This window comes from Zingiber officinale, chromosome 3A (assembly GCF_018446385.1).
Source record: "Zingiber officinale cultivar Zhangliang chromosome 3A, Zo_v1.1, whole genome shotgun sequence".
NCBI classification, from domain to species: Eukaryota; Viridiplantae; Streptophyta; class Magnoliopsida; order Zingiberales; family Zingiberaceae; genus Zingiber; species Zingiber officinale.
The window spans coordinates 20,266,827-20,286,166 of record NC_055990.1 but is presented as its reverse complement, the minus strand read 5'-3'; the positions used below and the strand labels follow the sequence as shown (position 1 = coordinate 20,286,166).

The 19,340-nt window shown below is 43.5% G+C and overlaps 1 protein-coding gene across 2 annotated transcripts; it reads right to left on the bottom strand.

Moving 5' to 3' along the window:
* Positions 1-17,038: 17,038 nt before the first annotated feature.
* Positions 17,039-19,001, bottom strand: LOC122051294. 2 transcript variants are annotated; one of them, XM_042612343.1, is made up of 3 exons: positions 18,320-19,001; positions 17,776-18,254; positions 17,039-17,712 (listed from the first exon to the last, which is right to left on the bottom strand). In XM_042612343.1, the coding sequence occupies exons 1-3, from the start codon at positions 18,927-18,929 to the stop codon at positions 17,359-17,361; spliced, it is 1,443 nt and encodes a 480-aa protein (XP_042468277.1). In that variant the 5' UTR covers positions 18,930-19,001; the 3' UTR covers positions 17,039-17,358. The 2 variants fall into 2 exon arrangements, with proteins under 2 accessions (XP_042468277.1, XP_042468278.1); XM_042612344.1 differs by having other exon boundaries at positions 17,794-18,254.
* Between the last annotated feature and the right edge of the window lie 339 nt (positions 19,002-19,340).

The window sequence follows — 19,340 nt, the reverse complement described above, 5'->3', positions numbered from 1 at the left end:
TGGGCAGGTGCCCGGCCTTCTGGACTTGTCGGATCGCTCCTTCGAAACCGTACTTGAGCATCAAGACAGTACGAGCGCCGAGTATATCGTAGAACTCGACTGAAGACAAGAACGCCTTCTTCTTACTAGCCCACTGACTTTCTTCGCCGACTTTATAATTGGACAGCTGCTCCTTCAGAGTCTCGACCTCGGCCGCCAATCGCTCTCGCCGTCTTCTTTCTTCTGCCTCCCTCAGTTCGCTCGCAAGCCGGCGCTGTTTTGATTCCTGCAGTTTGGCTAGGAGTCGGGCAATTTGATCCGTGTGAGCAGCCGCCTCCGCCTTGTGCCGGGCTGTCTCTGCCTTCGACGCCTCCAACTCCTGGTTCTTATTCTCGAGCTGCGCCTGACACTCGTCCGCCATCGCCTTCATTGCCCGATATCTCTCCATCAAGTAGGGCCCGCGGGTTGTGAGTTCTCGTTGTTCTGCCAAGAGCTGATGCATATTTCCGATCGAGGTCAGCATTGAAACTTGTCAAACAAAAAATACTCAATTTACCTTAATGTTAGTCTCTGTGAGAAAATAATCCTGATATAATAAGCCTTATTCCCACGTCGTTTTTTGATAATTCTTTTACTCAGTCTTCCCTATTTGTATGGATCTTTTCTATTTCGTTTCCTATTTTGTTGCATCTCGTAGTATTAATTCTTATCAACTTTTGTGTATAAATACATCACAGATGTACGTAGAAATCAATTCACTGCAAGTTTATTTTTGTGAAGGCACTGCTCTGTGTTTCTCTTTTCTTTCTTCTTTGCTTTGTGCGTGTGTGCGAATCATTGATTCTGAGCCAACAATTGGTATCAGAGCCTTGAATCCACGATTCTACAAAAAATGTCGGGTATCCCACAAGCTGCTGCGAAGGAGAACGGCGGAGTGCCATTTCCTTATCCGATGCTAAACCCTCACAATTACACTGTGTGGGCGATAAAGACAGAGGCGATTCTAGATGCCCAGGGAGTCTGGGAGACGGTGGAGCCAGCAGAAGGAGCCCAGGTAGATGCAAAGAAGGACAAAAAGGCACGTGCATATATCTTGCAGTGTGTCCCCGAAGACATCCTTCTCCAGATCGCAAATAAGAAGACGGCGAAGGAAGTCTGGGATAGCCTCAAGACGAGGTATCTTGGTAGTGATCGGGTGAAGAAGGCACGCGTACAAACATTGAAGAGCGAGTTTGACGCCCTCCGGATGAAGGAGACCGAGACGATTGATGAGTTTGCTGGCAAACTCAGCGCCTTGAGCAGCAAGTTCTCCACCCTTGGTGCCACACTTGAAGATTCCTCTCTGGTAAAGAAGTTGCTCGATTCTGTCCCTGATAAATTCTTCCCTATTGTTGCCGGTATTGAGCAGTTCCACGACCTTGAGACTATGCCTTTTGAGGAGGCTATAGGGCGACTGAAGGCGTACGAGGAACGAACACTACGATTACATGGCAACACCAACAACACTGAAGGTGAGCTCCTACTTACTCATGTCGAATGGCAAATGCGACAGAAAGGGAGCAATGTGGACACTTCATCAAGAGGCAAGGGGCGTGGATCCAGCAATCCCAATCGTGGCAATTGGCGTGGACGTGGGCGAGGGCGCGGACGTGGCCGTGGTACGCAGCGCCAAGACAGTGCAGGAGGCACTAGCAGCAACAACAGTGGCACTCGGGACAAGAAACATATAAAATGTTTCAATTGTGAGAAAATGGGGCACTATGCATCTGAATGCTACAGCAAGCCTCATAGAGATGAGGCTCACCTCACTTGCGTCGCCGATGAAGAACCAACACTGATGATGACAGTGTACCACGAGGAGTCTCACACTAGGCATGAGCGGCAAGATATCATTCTGCTCAACGAAGAACGACTTCTACCAGAGATGTATCGCAACGCTAAGAAAGAAGAAGATCAAGACGTCTGGTATCTTGACAACGGTGCCAGCAACCACATGACTGGCCATCGTGAGAAGTTTCAAGAACTAGATGAAACCATCACCGGGAGGGTGAGGTTTGGCGATGGATCAACCATTGAGATCATGGGCAAGGGGACGGTTGTGTTCGAATGCAAGAACGGTGATCAGAAGGCTATCCACGAGGTATACTACATTCCGAAACTTTGTAGTAATATCATAAGTCTTGGTCAATTGACAGAAATTGGGAACGAGGTGCACATGGAAGGAGATACCATGAAGGTGATTGATAGGAGCGGGAAGCTCTTGATACAGGTAAAGCGAACACAAAATCGCTTGTACAAGATAACCTTGAAGACATTCAAGCAAGTCTGTCTCATAGCAAGCTTAGAAGACCCAACCTGGTTATGGCATGCAAGACTCGAACATGTCAATTTCCAGGACTTGAAGCGTTTGGGGGAGAAGAATTTGGCAGTTGGTGTGCCACTATTGCCCCAGCCAAACAAGCTTTGCGAAGTGTGTGTGATGGCCAAGCATGCAAGGTCATCATTCCCGTACCAAGCAAACTTTAGAGCAGAGAAGCCGTTAGAACTCCTCCATGCTGATATTTGCGGGCCAATCTCACCATCAAAGAATGATGCATTCCAAGCATTCAAGAAGTTCAAAGTCTTGACGGAGAACAAGACTGGGTACAAGATCAGAACACTTCGAACAGACCGAGGCGGCGAGTTTCTATCCACGGAGTTCACTCGTTTTTGTGGAAATGAAGGAATCGAGCGACACCTCACGGCTCCCTACACACCCCAACAGAATGGTGTTGTGGAGCGCCGTAATCGCACCGTTATAGCCATGGCAAGATCTCTTCTCAAGGGTACGCATATGCCGGCAAGGTTCTGGGGAGAGGCGATTAGGCATGCTGTCTATCTACTAAACCGTCTCCCAACTAAGGCGCTAGGAGAGCGTACTCCATTTGAAGCTTGGATGGGGAGAAAGCCACATCTCTCCCACTTGAGGGTGTTCGGTTGTGTTGCATATGTGAAAAACACAACCCCTCACCTTAAGAAGCTCGACGACAGAAGTTCACCCATGGTATACTTGGGTGTCGAGGAAGGCTGCAAAGCTCATCGGCTATTTGATCCAAAGCGTGGCAAGCTACAAGTAAGTAGAGATGCCATATTTCAAGAAAATTGTGAATGGACATGGAATGCAGGTGCTAACAATGAAGAAAACTTGCCGGAGTTTAGTATGTTGGATGCATCCTATTCCGATGAGCCGATTGTTGCAGCAGATACTGAGGCAGGAGTGGAAGATGTCACACCACCATCAGAAGCCGTGGTGCCCATGACAAGTGTATCAAGTCCATCTACACCATCATCGAACGCCTATGCAGCTACCTCATCTTCGGAATCAAATACACCCGAGTCTTATGAAGGACCAGTCCGTTATAGATCCCTTGCCGATATCTACGCCAACACTGAGGAAATTGTTGGTATTAATGAAGAGGTGATGATGGTGATGTCTGAAGAGCCGACATGTTACCAAGAGGCTGCAACCGAGGCTTGCTGGTACAAAGCAATGGAGGAGGAACTGAAGTCTATCAAGATGAACAAGACTTGGACCCTAACTGAACTCCCATTAGGCCACAAACCTATCGGCCTAAAGTGGGTGTTCAAACTGAAGAAAGATGCAGATGGGAAAGTCATTAAGCATAAAGCAAGGTTAGTGGCGAAAGGCTATGTACAAAGACACGGCATCGACTTTGAAGAGGTATTTGCACCTGTCGCTAGACTTGATACTGTTCGAGTAATTCTTGCGCTTGCAGCAAATCAAAGCTGGGAGGTACACCATCTAGATGTGAAGTCAGCATTTCTCAATGGAGAGTTAGAAGAAGAAATATATGTCAATCAACCGGAAGGATTTGAAGTACCAAATCAGAAAGATAAGGTGTACAGATTGTCCAAAGCTCTCTATGGACTGCGGCAAGCTCCACGAGCCTGGAACATACGACTGAACAGGAGTCTAGAAGAGCTTGGCTTCAAAAAATGTACGCAAGAACATGCAGTATATACAAGGCGTAAAGGAGAAGTAAGTATACTTGTTGGAGTATATGTCGATGATCTCATCGTGACAGGAAGTAGCACAGAAAACATCAACAAGTTCAAACAACAAATGATGGCAGAATTTGATATGAGTGATTTGGGTCTTCTCTCCTACTACTTAGGGATTGAAGTGGAACAACAGAAGAATCGGATTTTACTTAGACAATCAGCTTATGCCAAGAAAATTCTATCTCATTTCAAGATGGCAGATTGCAACGCCACAAAGCATCCAATGGAACCCAAGACACAGCTGCATAAAGACTTGGAAGGGACTCCAATTGACGCCACGGAGTATAGGCGCCTCATTGGTTGCCTGAGATATTTGTTACATACACGGCCGGACCTGTCATATTCTGTCGGAATGGCGAGCAGATACATGGAGAGACCCACAATTATGCACCACAAGGTGGTCAAACAAATTCTCAGGTATTTGAAAGGTACAATCCATTTTGGGCTTGTTTACATAAAAGGACCTCAGGAATTTTGTATATTCGGCTACTCGGATAGTGATTTAGCTGGTGATCTTGATGGAAGGAAAAGTACAAGTGGAATGGCTTTCTATCTTAATGAAAGCTTGGTGTCTTGGAATTCACAGAAGCAGAAGACAGTGGCACTTTCATCTTGTGAGGCAGAGTTCATGGCAGCCACAACTGCAGCCTGTCATGCTTTATGGTTAAAGAGCCTTGCAAGCGAATTAACCGGTGTAGAGCCGAAGCCGGTAACATTATTTGTTGATAATAAATCTGCCATAGCTCTCATGAAGAATCCGGTATTCCATGGTCGAAGCAAACATATAGATACAAAATTTCATTTTATCAGAGAATGTGTTGAAAAGGGACAGATTGAGGTTGAGTTCGTTAATACCGGAGAACAGCGAGCCGATGTATTAACTAAAGCATTGTCAGGAGTGAAGTTAGCTGCGATGCGACAATTACTCGGCGTCCGTGATTTACAACCATGTCAGGATTAGGGGGAGTAATGTGAGAAAATAATCCTGATATAATAAGCCTTATCCCCACGTCGTTTTTTGATAATTCTTTTACTCAGTCTTCCCTATTTGTATGGATCTTTTCTATTTCGTTTCCTATTTTGTTGCATCTCGTAGTATTAATTCTTATCAACTTTTGTGTATAAATACATCACAGATGTACGTAGAAATCAATTCACTGCAAGTTTATTTTTGTGAAAGCACTGCTCTGTGTTTCTCTTTTCTTTCTTCTTTGCTTTGTGCGTGTGTGCGAATCATTGATTCTGAGCCAACAGTCTCTACCATTGAGTCGCACAACGCCGGGAGCGACTTGTTCTTGGCCGCTTCTTCCTCTGTCGCCATGATCTGCTCCCACAGACTATTTACCAATGGAGGAGATCGACGTCGGCGAGGAACGTCGTGGCCGGTGGAAATACCCGGTATGGTCGACGAGCTAGGGCTGGTCGGAGGAACCGATTCTCGAGGTGTTGTAGGTTGGGCACTTAGTGGTTGCGGCGCGACGGGTGATGGTGGCGTTACACTTGGACTAGCTGACTTACGAGAAGAACTCGCCTCTGCTGATTGCTTCAAATCCCGACTCCTTTTGCGAGGTTGGAATTCGAATTGGAATTGCTCCTCCGACTCGCCCGAGGACACGACCTTTGGCGACATGGATGGTCGCGGTGGCGCGAGTTTAGCAGAAGTACTCGGATCAGTGGCAGGTGAATCCTCTGGGGCTGACAGACGAGCCCGACTCCACTTCATATGCTTGTTGCACGAGGCTCGTAGCATGATGTCGGCTACAAAACAAAAGTCTCTTTGTCAGTTCATCATTTCAAACATAGATTGTTCCAAAATCCCTTACCCAGGGGCTGCTTGAATTCTGCCTCTGTAGGACTCAGGCCAAAGTAGAAGAGCAAGCTTTCCTCCAACAGGAGGTTCCCATCAAAATGGAGGTCGATCAATACCTCGGCCGCAGCCTGATAGGTATCATCATCCTTAAAGTTGCCTAGATAAGGTTGGGGAGGAAGCTCCCTTTGCCAACCGATTGGCCAAGTGAATGGACAGGCAGGTTTGACAAAAAAGTAACGGGTCTTCCATCTCGTATGGGATTTGGGATATTGTTCTAGGAATTTGGACGACGGTCGGGCTGCAAAGTAAAAGACCCCGACTGTCCATGTTTTGGGATAAAAGAAGTAATGAAATGTTACTGGATTGAGCGGGAGATGATAACATCGGAAGATAATGACTACACCACATAGAAGTCGGAAGGAGTTGGGAGTAAACTGCTGCAGCGGAATTCGAAAATACTCGGACACCTCAGTAAAGAACGAGGGCACAGGAAAACGCAAACCACCGGCGAGTTGCCCGTGGAAGAAAGTGGTGAAACCATCCGGTGGTACATGAGGACGTTGATCTGATCGGGGTATCCGGATTCGATGGTCGTGCGGAATTTTGAAAGTCATTCTGATTGTCGATCTATCCTCGTCTTTGGTGTAGGTGGATGGTGTGGTCTCATACCAGAGTTGGGGAGCTTTTGCGAGCTGGGAATATTTTACTAGCTGGGAAGATTTTCCGGCCATGGTATGTCAAAGGGCTTCCAAGAGGAGCGAGATCGCCGGAATTTCACATAAGGTCGGATCAGCAAGAGGACGGTGGTGACTGAACCGACAATCGTCCTCTGCCTGCTGTTGGATCAGGATAAGGACGGCACAGAATCTCTCTTATCACCGTCCGATGCATCTGGCTACTCAAATCCGCCGTTGGATATGGCGCCTTAATTGTCACGACTCAACGGTCAACTCAGCTCGATTTCCCTGGTCACGTCGCCACGCTCTCGGCCATTGATTTGTCCGTCGACGGGACTTCGGCACGCCGGCCTTAATTACAAGACGGGTGTGTCCACGACGCGTGGATCATCCGAACTATGTCGACCGCCTCATCATCACAAGCAGCATTGAATCAAACAATCTCTAATATGAAGAATCAAGAAGAAAATCCTTCATCTTCTTATGTCAACTTCAGCTAGCCAGACACCCCAAATTCCCCACTCGTTGATGCTCAAACTGATGAAAATAACAACATCAAATCAAATGCGCCAAATTCACCGGAGTCTAGAGGAGGGATTCGAGGCTGATCTGATCTGTCTGCTGCAACGGAAGAAATATTGCCGATCCAAAGACGAATTAGTTAACAACATGACTAACCTCGATGACCTCGAGGTATCTCTACAATGCACTGGCGGCGACGGCGGAGGAGGAGCAGCTGATCAGCGACGCGAGCGAGCGAGGTGAAGTCGTGAAGACGAGGGCGAGGCTAGCTTGTTTATACTCCATTCCGTACGGTGACTCAAGTGCAGCAGATCGATAGGAGACGAAAAGAGGTTTCTATCGGACGGCCCATATCGCATCGAGGAATAGAGTTAAAGCGACGAGAAACTGGTTTTCAATCCGACGGCTATAATAACATGACGGCTTGGTGGCCTATTCTGGTAAGTTGATAATTTATCACATATTATTAATATAAAATAACCGAAAAAAATATCGCGTATTACTAAAGCTTCTAAAAGTCAAATTCATATAAAATAATTAAAATTAGTTTAATTTAATAAATAAAACTTACCATTATATAAAAACTCTATTAGATTCTTGTTGAGGCTCATCAAATGTTTAATTTAATATCTACGAAGTTAGAAATATAAAGTACACCTAATAGAATCATCTGGGTTGTCAAACTGAAATAAACATTCTGTGGATCAATACATTAGCTGTTCCTCTACCACAACTTATACAACCATCTTAAGAAAATCAATGCACATGTACACCTACTTTTTACTTCCTAGTAGACTATTCAACCATTTACCTTTTATAACTCTTTAGGTTGTTTTTTCTTAATTTGATTGCATTGTTTCATAATCCTTGAATGATGTTCAGGCCTAAAATGGAGCTTCCCTTTACCCAAACTAGAAAGCTCATCTACTGCTCTAACTGCACTATAACTCTGTAACTAAAATGGAGCTTCCCTTTACCATTTTAATTGAGCAGTTTGTCTGCAACTATGTGATAATATTTGTGCAGCTCATTAGTTATCCAGATTTTACTCCATAAATAGAATCTTCAATAATGAAATCCTTACTGAATATAGATACAATATCTAACACTTTTAACTTCAGGTCCATCTGTATAATTATTACTTCCAAATTCAAACTTTGATTTCCTTTGAAATTACTCATCATGATTACCCGTGATTGGTTGTGAATGAAAGTGTATCCTAATAACACAACTCAGGTGTCCAATTCCCTACACTCAGAAATTTTATCTACTTATCTATGTTATAATTTTTTCTTTATTTATTTATTTATTTTTTTTATTAGGCCCGATATATCCCATATCAAGCCCACGTTGGGCCTAATATGAAGAGATATCAGGCCCATATCAGGCCTAATAACAAAAAAAAAAAAACGACAGATTTAGATTTTTCAAAACCTCTGGTCCACCACTAGGAATGTAAAAAATAAATAAATAATAGAGAGAATATTTGGACTCCTTGCAATTTTAGAAATCCACAGGAACTGAAATGGGTACAATCGGAGCTCTCTAGATCTATCAGTGAGTTTCGGTTAAAACCCACTAATTGACTTAAAGATCTCATATTGCAATCATTTCAGATCCTGTAGATTTCTAAAATTGCAAGGAGTCTAAATATGCTCTCCATTGTTATTTTCGACATTTCTAATAGTGGACAAGAAGTGTTGAAAAATCTAAGGGGGCGTTTGGTACGCGCATTTTCCATTTTTATTTTCTGGAAAACGCGCGTTTTCTGAAAAACGGTGTTTGGTTTGTGTTTTCCGCGCGCGTTTTCTAAAAAATTGGCTATCGTTTTTTAGAAAAACAGAGAATGACAAAAATTCGTTTTCTGTTTTCTAGAAAATGAAAATGAAAACGGTGCAAACCAAACGCATTCTAAATTTTTCTTCTTTTTTTTTCTTTTTTATTTTTCCCCCTGTTGTTAGGCCTGATATAAAAAGATATCAGGCCCAATGTGTGTTTGATTTCTTATAACATGTTTAAGAAAAAAAATGGAAAAAAAAAGAAAGACAAAGAGAAGATAAAAAAAAGGAAAGAGAAGATATGTTGCATTGTAGGAAAAAGAAGAGAAAAATGATAAAGAAAAGAAAAAGATCAATTAAATTTGTCGGGAGGATAGAATAGGAAGATCATTGTAAAAATGTGCGTCATTTGGTAAATACTAAAATAATATATTTCTTTCGATAAATTATCGAATTAATTTAATAAAATAATAAAATATATAATAATAAATTAAGATTTAACTCGATAAATTAATTAATTAACATTATATAAAAATTGTTGGTGCAATATCCCTCAGGTCAAGGTTGACCTGGGTAACCAAGCTGAGTCTTGATTTGAGTTTAGATGTTTGACAATAAGATATTGATTGAAGAAGAGTCAAGTAGGTCAAGGTTGACTGGATACTTGACTGGGAAGTCCTAACTGGGATGTTAGGCAAAATGAAAGTCCTGGTGAGTGAAGCCAGGCAGAAGGAAGTCCTAGTAAGTGAAGCTAGGCAGATGGAAATCCTGGTGAGTGAAGCCAGGTGAAAGTCCTAGTGAGTGAAGCTAGGCAGATGGAAATCCTGGTGAGTGAAGCCAGGTGAAAGTCCTAGTGAGTGAAGCTAGGCAGATGGAAATCCTGGTGAGTGAAGCCAGGTGAAAGTCCTAGTGAGTGAAGCTAGGCAGATGAAAACCCTAGTGAGTGAAGCTAGGTGAAAGTCCTGGTGAGTGAAGCCAGGCAAGGGAAAATCCAGATGGATCAAGGATGATCGGACATCCGTGTGGAAGTCCAAGTAGGTCAAAGGATTGATCGGATACTTGGCATGAAAGAAAAGTCCAAGTAGGTCAAAGGGATTGACGGATACTTGGCACAGAGAAAAGTCCAAGTGGGTCAGGATTGACCGGACACTTGGTAAGGAGTCCTAGCAGTCAAGGGAGTGACTAGATGGTAGGCATGACATACCAACAGTCAAGGTTGACCGAATGTTGGTTTGGAGGTTTAGGACTTGGTTTTGGACAAAACCAAGTCTGGATCGATCGATCGATCGAGAGATCCGGATCGATCGGTGGATCGATCCGCCGATCGAACAGAAAGCTTCTGGATCGATCCGTGGATCGATCCAGAGGTCCCAATCGATCAGTGGATCGATTGGGACGCGGCTGCTTCGCGCGATAAGCGCTGGATCGATCCGTGGATCGATCCAGGCGCGTTTCCAGAGCACAGAGGCGCTCTGGATCGATCCGTGGATCGATCCAAAGCCTCCCCGATCGATTGGGAACATTCGAATCGATCGGGATCCGACCGTTGGCGTCGTTTATAGCTGCAGGCGTTCGATGGCTGCGCAAGAACTTCACCGATTCACTCCAGAGCTCTCGCCTACTCCTCCACAGCGCTCACAAAGCTCAGATCGCCAGTTCTTGAAGGATCTTGGAAGCTCTCCAAGTCAAGAGGCGGATCAAAGCCAAGAAGAGAAGCTAGGGTTAGGGTTTTGTACTCATTGTAAGCTTGTAAGCTTGTATTTCTTGTATCCTTTCCCTCTCTTCTTGTATTGAGTATTGTAGGGCTTCTCCGCCCTTGGTAGTTACCACAAAGGAGAGTTTTATTTAGTGGAGGGTGTGTGTGTTGGTGTGGATCCTTGGATTAGTCACCTCTTGTGAGGTGGATACCAAGTAAAACCAACCGTGTTAGCGTTGTGTGTTTGTTTCTGTATTTTCCGCTGCACATCTTTGAAGGAACAAGCAACGAGCGAAGCGCGATGAGCTATTCACCCCCCCCCCTCTAGCTACTTTTGGTCCTAACAAGTGGTATCAGAGCAAGGCCGCTCTTCACCGGAATCATCGCCGGAAGGGTCAAGCATAACAAGAAAAGCTAGAGGGTGAAGAAGTTGAAGCAAATTCTTCAAGTTCAAGACTTTATCAAGCTCAACTTCAAGATGCAATTCTAAGATGGACTTGGATTTGACACAAGGGTGGCTCCACCATATTCATCTACAAGCTTCGATTCTTGGAAATCAAGAATCGAAAATTTTCTTATGATGGAGATAGAGCAATGGTTTGCTCTCATGGAAGGTTTTGAAGCTCCCACAAATTCCAAGGGCAAAGTACTCAAAAGGAGCAAGTGGAGCAAAGACCAAATTCAAAGATGTGAGGCCAATGACAAAGTGACCAAGCTTTTGGTCAATTTATTGCCAAGCAACATCTTGGAACAAATTGGAGAGTTTGAAGATGCCAAGGAGCTTTGGAGCAAATTGGCAAGAATTCATGAGATCCCCTCCACTGTATCAAATCAAGGAGAATCCAAAGAGGGCGACTCATTGGATCAAGACCAAGAGGAGCACTCCGAGGTTGAGAGATGCTCAACCTCCGAAGAAGAGGAAATCCAAGAAGCTTCATCCTCAAGGGAATGCACCGAAGGGAACAAGGAGGGAGCATACTCCTTGTTTCACATTCAAGATGATGAAGCCTCCACCTCTAGGATTGAGGGGGAGCAATCCTTGGTGACACCGGAGCAAGAAGAAGAAGAAGCTTCTACATCCGGGTCAAGAGAAGAAGAGGAGGAAGAAGTTTCTACCTCCACAAGTCAAGAAAAATCAAATGGAGGAGAATCAAGGTCCGATCAAGAGGAAGCTTCTACCTCCGGATCCAAAGAAAAAGATGCCACCCCTGCAAGCAAAGGTATAAATATTTCAATTAATAATAAAAATCATATAATATGTTTTGAGTGTAGGGAACATGGGCACTATAAGAGCAAGTGTCCCAACTTGGCCAAGAAGAAGGGCCAAATGGCACAAAAGGGCAAGGAGAAGCTCAAGGAGACCACCCCCGGGACAAAGAAGAGCAAGGAGCACATTGTGTGCTTCTTGTGTCAACAAAAAGGGCATTACCGAAGTCAATGCCCCAAGGGGAAGAAGATGGTCAAGGCTCAAGGAGGCACTAGTCAAGGGGGAGCCTCCAAGGTAAAGAAGAAGGTAACATTCATTGAGCCTATTCCCTTGCAAAATGGTAAAAAGCATGCTAGGTCAAATTTTTATCATCTTAATGCGATTTACCATAAGAATAGGAAGCATGAGGGCTTTAAGGAAAAGCATGTGGCCCTACATGCCAAAACTACTATCCCAAAGGCTAGGAATGTAGGTAAAAACCTAGGCGATAACTCTAAGGATGTAAGATACAAGCCTAGAAACAAAAATGCTCATGAACTTAATGGAAAACCAAAAACTAAGGACTTAGTGATGGAAAATCAAGTCTTGAGGTCAAGACTTGATCAAATTGAAAAGACCCTAAAAAGGATGGAAAATATCCTATTAGGGCAAAATGAGCATAACCTAGGTTTAGGGGTACAAACGCCATCCAATGGCCATAGAGGTGTGGGATACAAACCAAAGGCTAAGAAGGATGTGCCCTCTTACCATAGAGTTCCATATAGTTATGGAACAAACCCTAGGTCTAGTGGTCAAGCCAAAAATACTAGGGAAGTCATCCCTAAGAGTATTTTTGCAATAAATGTGACTAAGACTTCTAAGAAGTCTAAGAAAGTCACAAACAAGGTTACAAGGGAGGTTATCCCTAGAGTTGACCTAGAAAATGTGACCAAGGCTTCTAAGAAGCCCAACAAGGTCACTAGGAAGGTATCTAGGGAAGTTATCCCTAGTGAGTACCTAGAGCATCCAAGGAGCACCAATAGGTGTTGGGTTCCTAGGAGCATCTTCTCTACCCCATAGATAGGTTAGAGAGTGTCAACTCCGATTAGAAGGGTAGTTAACCCAACTTTGAGGAAATTGACACTCAAGGAGCATTTTCAAGGTTTTTGTTAACCTTTGAAAATGAAATGGAATTATTATTTACTCCTTGAAAGAGTAAAATGTGCCTAATGGTGGAAAATTGATTTTATCTTAAAAAGGCATAAATTGGGAAAACCTAGAGAAATACCAAGTTGGGATTTTGGTATTCTCTTAGAAATTTTAAGGCACTCCGGGCCTTGATTTATGTGATTACTCTTGAGAAAAAAATGGAATATGCCAACATTTGAGGATAAGCTTAATTTCAATTGGCATAAATTAATCAAGAGAATTAGAAATGCCCATTTAGGTTTTGGCACTCTCTTGAAGCACTTTGGGCAATCTAGGGTTTAAGTTTTAGGATTAGCTAAGATTAACGATACTTAGATAGGTAATCTAGGTATATTTTATTTATGTTAAATCTTGCCATGATTGTTTGCCCATTATATGCCATGACATCATGTTTTATTTGTGCATTCATGTTTTACTATGAAAAACTCAAAAATACCATGTCATGACATTCATACATCATGTAGTTATAGGAATCTTTCTTTTGAAAGTTATTTTATTTTGATGTATGCCATAACATAATCATGCATTAAGTTTAATTCCTTGTAATTAAGGACAAATGACATTTAACGACACTTATTGACAAGTGACATCCTAGGTGGATGTCTAACATTTCTAAAATGCCTAGATAGATATGCATGATCCCTAGATTAGGGCAAAAACCAAAATCTACATCTCACAAAGACTATAAGGTGACTTGTATGTGGTTTAGTGCACATTAGATACAAGTGAGATGTTAGGATGATGAACAAAGCTCAAGATGTTGATTTAGTGCATTCCTTTGAGTTTTAAATTCATCAAAACACATAGTTATGTGTTTTCCCATCATTGGGAAAGCTAATGTACAAGTCATGTGCATTATGCCCAAGGAACATGATGGGATATTGGTTTTGAAAATGTTTTAAAATGTTTTTGGAAAACCTTGGTGAAGGCTATCTTTTGATAGTAATCACCATTGAATAGTTAGACACAAACTTGAAGAAAAATACTAAAGTTTTTGCAAGTTTTCAAGTTTGTGTCAATCTTTGAAAATATGATGTATTTTCATAGAAAACTATTTTTCCATGATTAAGTATGCCCTAAATAATGTCTACACGAAATTTCATAATTTTTGGATTTTGTAGAATTTTCTAGGGTTTCGAAGTGATCGAAATGGAATTTCAGCAACTATCGGACTCGATCGATCCATGGATCGATTGAGTTCCATGAATCGATCCATGGATCGATTCAACGGCTTGGCGCAGAAGCTCGCTGGATCGATCAGCCGATCGATTCAGGAGTCTGAATCGATCCGTGGATCGATTCGAAAGTCAATCGATTGAACCCAACTCCAATCGATCCAAGTTGCCGATTTTGGCTGGGAAGGCCTGATTTCAGCATCTTTGAACCTCTTTGAGTCTAGGTAACCATTTCAAACCCTTAAATACATTTGTATACATACAAAGGGTGTTTTCATGTTGAAAACAAGGATGGATTGGTTAACGAAGACTAAGTAGAAGTTTAGGTTGAGGTTGTTTCAAATTTTGAATATTTGAACCTCAAAACTTCCAAATTTGGGTTTCCTAATGTTTTAGGGATTCCAAGTCATTGTTGGTGCAATGACAGAAGTTTACCACCATGTCTTTAGGGGGAGGGACTCTTTAAAGACATGAAAGTTATTTTTCATGAACCTTGGAAGGTGGTTAACCTTCTGTTGTGAACTTGCTCAAGGTTGAGCATTTAAACTTGAAATGGGGAGAAATGGGGAGTGGATATCCTCATTATTTCAAGTGGACACTCATGTGGTAGATAATGCTCAAGGTTGGGTAGTTGTCTACATTGAGGGAGAAGTTAAGGATAAATGAAGGGTATGAGACCTTCATTATCGTGTTGATCACAACGAGTGATGTTGTGAACAACGATGAGCAACTCTTCAGGGGGAGAGTCTTCAACAAATGGATTTGTTGAAGTGTACCCAGAATTGGAGCATGGGTTGATGTGTGTCCAACGATGGGTTGATGTGTGTCAATAGGGGGAGAATGTATGGTTAAGCATGTATGGTTAAGCTTAGTCCTTCATTACCTATGGGAAGCTCATAGGGGGAGAATGAAAGGACTCATGAAAGGGCGTAAGTTAGACTTTCATTACCTAGAGGGAGTTTGCCCTCTTAGGGGGAGAATGAAGAGCTTAATTTATGCTTTCATTACCTAGTGGCATGAAGAAGGAGGCTATGGGATTAGCCTAACTTACATATGGGATTGTAAGTGTTATTGTGGTATTGTCAAACATCAAAAAGGGGGAGATTGTTGGTGCAATATCCCTCAGGTCAAGGTTGACCTGGGTAACCAAGCTGAGTCTTGGTTTGGGTTTAGATGTTTGACAATAAGATATTGATTGAAGAAGAGTCAAGTAGGTCAAGGTTGACAGGATACTTGACTGGGAAGTCCTAACTGGGATGTTAGGCAAAATGAAAGTCCTGTTGAGTGAAGCCAGGCAGAAGGAAGTCCTAGTAAGTGAAGCTAGGCAGATGAAAATCCTGGTGAGTGAAGCCAGGTGAAAGTCCTAGTGAGTGAAGCTAGGCAGATGGAAATCCTGGTGAGTGAAGCCAGGTGAAAGTCCTAGTGAGTGAAGCTAGGCAGATGAAAACCCTAGTGAGTGAAGCTAGGTGAAAGTCCTGGTGAGTGAAGCCAGGCAAGGGAAAATCCAGATGGATCAAGGATGATCGGACATCTGGTGCTGGGAAGTCCAAGTAGGTCAAAGGATTGACTGGATACTTGGCATGAAAGAAAAGTCCAAGTAGGTCAAAGGGATTGACCGGATACTTGGCACAGAGAAAAGTCCAAGTGGGTCAAAGGGATTGACCGGACACTTGGTAAGGGAGTCCTAGCAGGTCAAGGGAGTGACTAGATGGTAGGCATGACATACCAACAGGTCAAGGTTGACCGAATGTTGGTTTGGGAGGTTTAGGACTTGGTTTTGGACAAAAACCAAGTGCTGGATCGATCAGTGGATCGATCCAGGATCTGGATCGATCAGTGGATCGATCCAGACTGCCCCAATCAGAGACTCGGATCGATCCGTGGATCGATCCGAGGTCCCAATCGATCGCTGGATCGATTGGGACGCGGCCGCTTCGCGATAAGCGCCGGATCGATCCGTGGATCGATCCAGCGCGCTTCAGTACGAGGCGCCCGGATCGATCCGTGATCAATCAAAGCCTCCCGATCGATTGGGAACATTCGAATCGATCGGGATCCGACCGCTGGCGCTGTTATAGCCGCAGCGTTCGATGGCTGCGAAAGAACTTCTCCGATTCACTCGAGCTCTCGCCAACTCCTCCACACGCTCACAAAGCTCGGATCGCCATTCTTGAAGGATCTTGGAAGCTCTCAAGTCAAGAGGCGGATCAAAGCCAAGAAGAGAAGCTAGGGTTAGGGTTTTGTACTCATTGTAAGCTTGTAAGCTTGTATTTCTTGTATCCTTTCCCTCTCTTCTTGTATTGAGTATTGTAGGGCTTCTCCGCCCTTGGTAGTTACCACAAAAGAGAGTTTTATTTAGTGGAGGGTGTGTGTGTTGGTGTGGATCCTTGGATTAGTCACCTCTTGTGAGGTGGATACCAAGTAAAACCAACCGTGTTAGCGTTGTGTGTTTGTTTCTGTATTTTCCGCTGCGCATCTCTGAAGGAACAAGCAACGCCGAGCACCAAGCGAACGCGACGAGCTATTCACCCCCCCTCTAGCTACTTTTGGTCCTAACAAAAATCACTTTCTTAGAATTTTGTTGAGGCTCATCCTGGAAATTTGCTCTAATTGTTCGATTCTCTTTTCCTTGTTTTTATAATTCACAAATTACATGGAAGAGAGTCATGAAGATTACACACAAAGCACTTGAAAATGGAAAGATAGAGCTCTACACAAAACATCTTACGAATTAAAACACAAAGCAGTAGCAAATCCAAGAATAAGTTCTAAAGCAGATCACGAGAAATTAGACACAAAGCACTAGCAAATCTAAAATTTAATTCTAAATTAAGGCATTTTGAGAGTTAAAACATTTGCAAACATGCAGTTTGTGTACCTGCAATACAAAAGTTTTCAACAATCGCAGTCTTCTCTTTCTGAAGATTTGAGATGGTTTCGCACTTTCTACAGTAAATTTGGAATAGATATCTTTCCGCGTTACAGGTCAACGGCATTGTTATAGACAAATCAAAAAGGTATCTTCAAAAGTTATATTACATGACGACTGGTTACACAAGTCAAAATTACTAGTCGGCTAGGAGGTCGTCCGGGATGCTATCCAAAACTTTCTGAAGATCAAAAAAATCCAGTGATGTCCCCTTGGACAGGTGCCCGGCCTTCTGGACTTGTCGGATCGCTCCTTCGAAACCGTACTTGAGCATCGAGACAGTACGAGCGCCGGGTATATCGTAGAACTCGACTGAAGACAAGAACGCCTTCTTCTTAATTACTAGCCCACTGACTTTCTTCGCCGACTTTATACTTGGACAGCTGCTCCTTCAGAGTCTCGACCTCGGCCGCCAACTGCTCTCGCCGTCCTCTTTCTTCTGCCTCCCTCAGTTCGCTCGCAAGCCGGCGCTGTTTTGATTCCTGCAGTTTGGCTAGGAGTCGGGCAATTTGCTCCGTGTGAGCAGCCGCCTCCGTCTTGAGCTGGGCTGCCTCTGCCTTCGACGCCTCCAACTCCTGGTTCTTATTCTCGAGTTGCGCCTGACACTCGTCCGCCATCGCCTTCATTGCCCGATATTTCTCCATTAAGTAGGGTCCGCGGGTTGTGAGTTCTCGTTGTTCTGCCAAGAGCTGATGCATATTTCCGATCGAGGTCAGTATTGAAACTTGTCAAACAAAAAACACTCAATTTACCTTAATGTTAGTCTCTACCATTGAGTCGCACAACGCCGGGAGCGACTTGTTCTTGGCCGCTTCTTCCTCTGTCGCCATGATCTGCTCCCACAGACTATTTACCAATGGAGGAGATCGACGTCGGCGAGGAACGTCGTCGCCGGTGGAAATACCCGGTATGGTCGACGAGCTAGGGCTGGTCGGAGGAACCGATTCTCGAGGTGTTGTAGCTTGCGGCGCGACGGGTGATGGCGGCGTTAGACTTGGACTAGCTGACTGACGAGAAGAACTCGCCTCTGCTGATTGCTTCAAATCCCGACCCCTTTTGCGAGGTTGGAATTCGAATTGGAATTGCTCATCCGACTCGCCCGAGGACGCGACCTTTGGCGCGAGTTTAGCAGAAGTACTCGGATCAGTGGCAGGTGAATCCTCTGGGGATGACAGACGAGCCCGACTCCAATTCATATGCTTGTTGCATGAGGCTCGCAGCATGGTGTCGGCTACAAAACAAAAGTCTCATTGTCAATTCATCGTTTCAAACATAGATGGTTCCAGAATCCCTTACCCAGGGGCCGCTTGAGTTGTGTCTCTATAGGACTCAGGCCATAGTAGAAGAGCAAGCTTTCCTCCAACAGGAGGTTCCCATCAAAATGGAGGTCGATCAATACGTCCGCCGCTGCCTGATAGGTAGCATTATGCTTAAAGTAGCCTAGATAAGGTTGGGGAGGAAGCTCCCTTTGCCATGCGATTGGCCAAGTAAATGGACAGGCAGGTTTGACAAAAAAGTAACGAGTCTTCCATGACTTCCAACTCTTATGGGATTTGGGATCTTGTTTTAGGAATTTGGACGATAGTCGGGCAGTAAAGTAAAAGACCCCGACTTTCATTGTTTTGGCATAAAAGAAATAATGAAATGTTACTGGATTGAGCGGGAGATGATAAAATCGGAAGATAATAACTACAGCACACAGAAGTTTGAAGGAGTTGGGAGTTAACTGCTGTAGCGGAATTCGGAAATACTCGGACACCTCAGTAAAGAACGAGGGCACAGGAAAACGCAAACCACCGACGAGCTGCTCGTGGAAGAAAGTGGTAAAACCATCCGGCGGTACATGAGGGCGTTGATCTGATCGGGGTATCCGGATTCGATGGTCGTGCGGAATTTTGAAAGCCATTCTAATTCTCGATCTATCGTCGTCTTCGAGGAATAGAGATAAAGCGACGAGAAACTGGCTGTCAATCTGACGGCTATAATAGCATCACGGCTGGTGGGAATTGCAATGCTCCATTTGGTGGGCTATTCTGGTAAGTGGATAATTTATCACATATTATTAATCGCGTATTACTCAATCTTCTAAAAGTCAAATTCATATAAAATAATTTAAATTAGTTTAATTTAATAAATAAAAATTACCATTATATAAAAACTCTATTAGATTTTTGCTGAGGCTCATCCTGTAAATTTGCTCTTATCGTTCGATTCTCTTTTCCTTTTTTTTCATTTACAAATTTTAGGTGAAAATAATTCACAAATTGCAACTATTATTTTATTTAAACCAATAATCGCATACATTTATATTTGTATT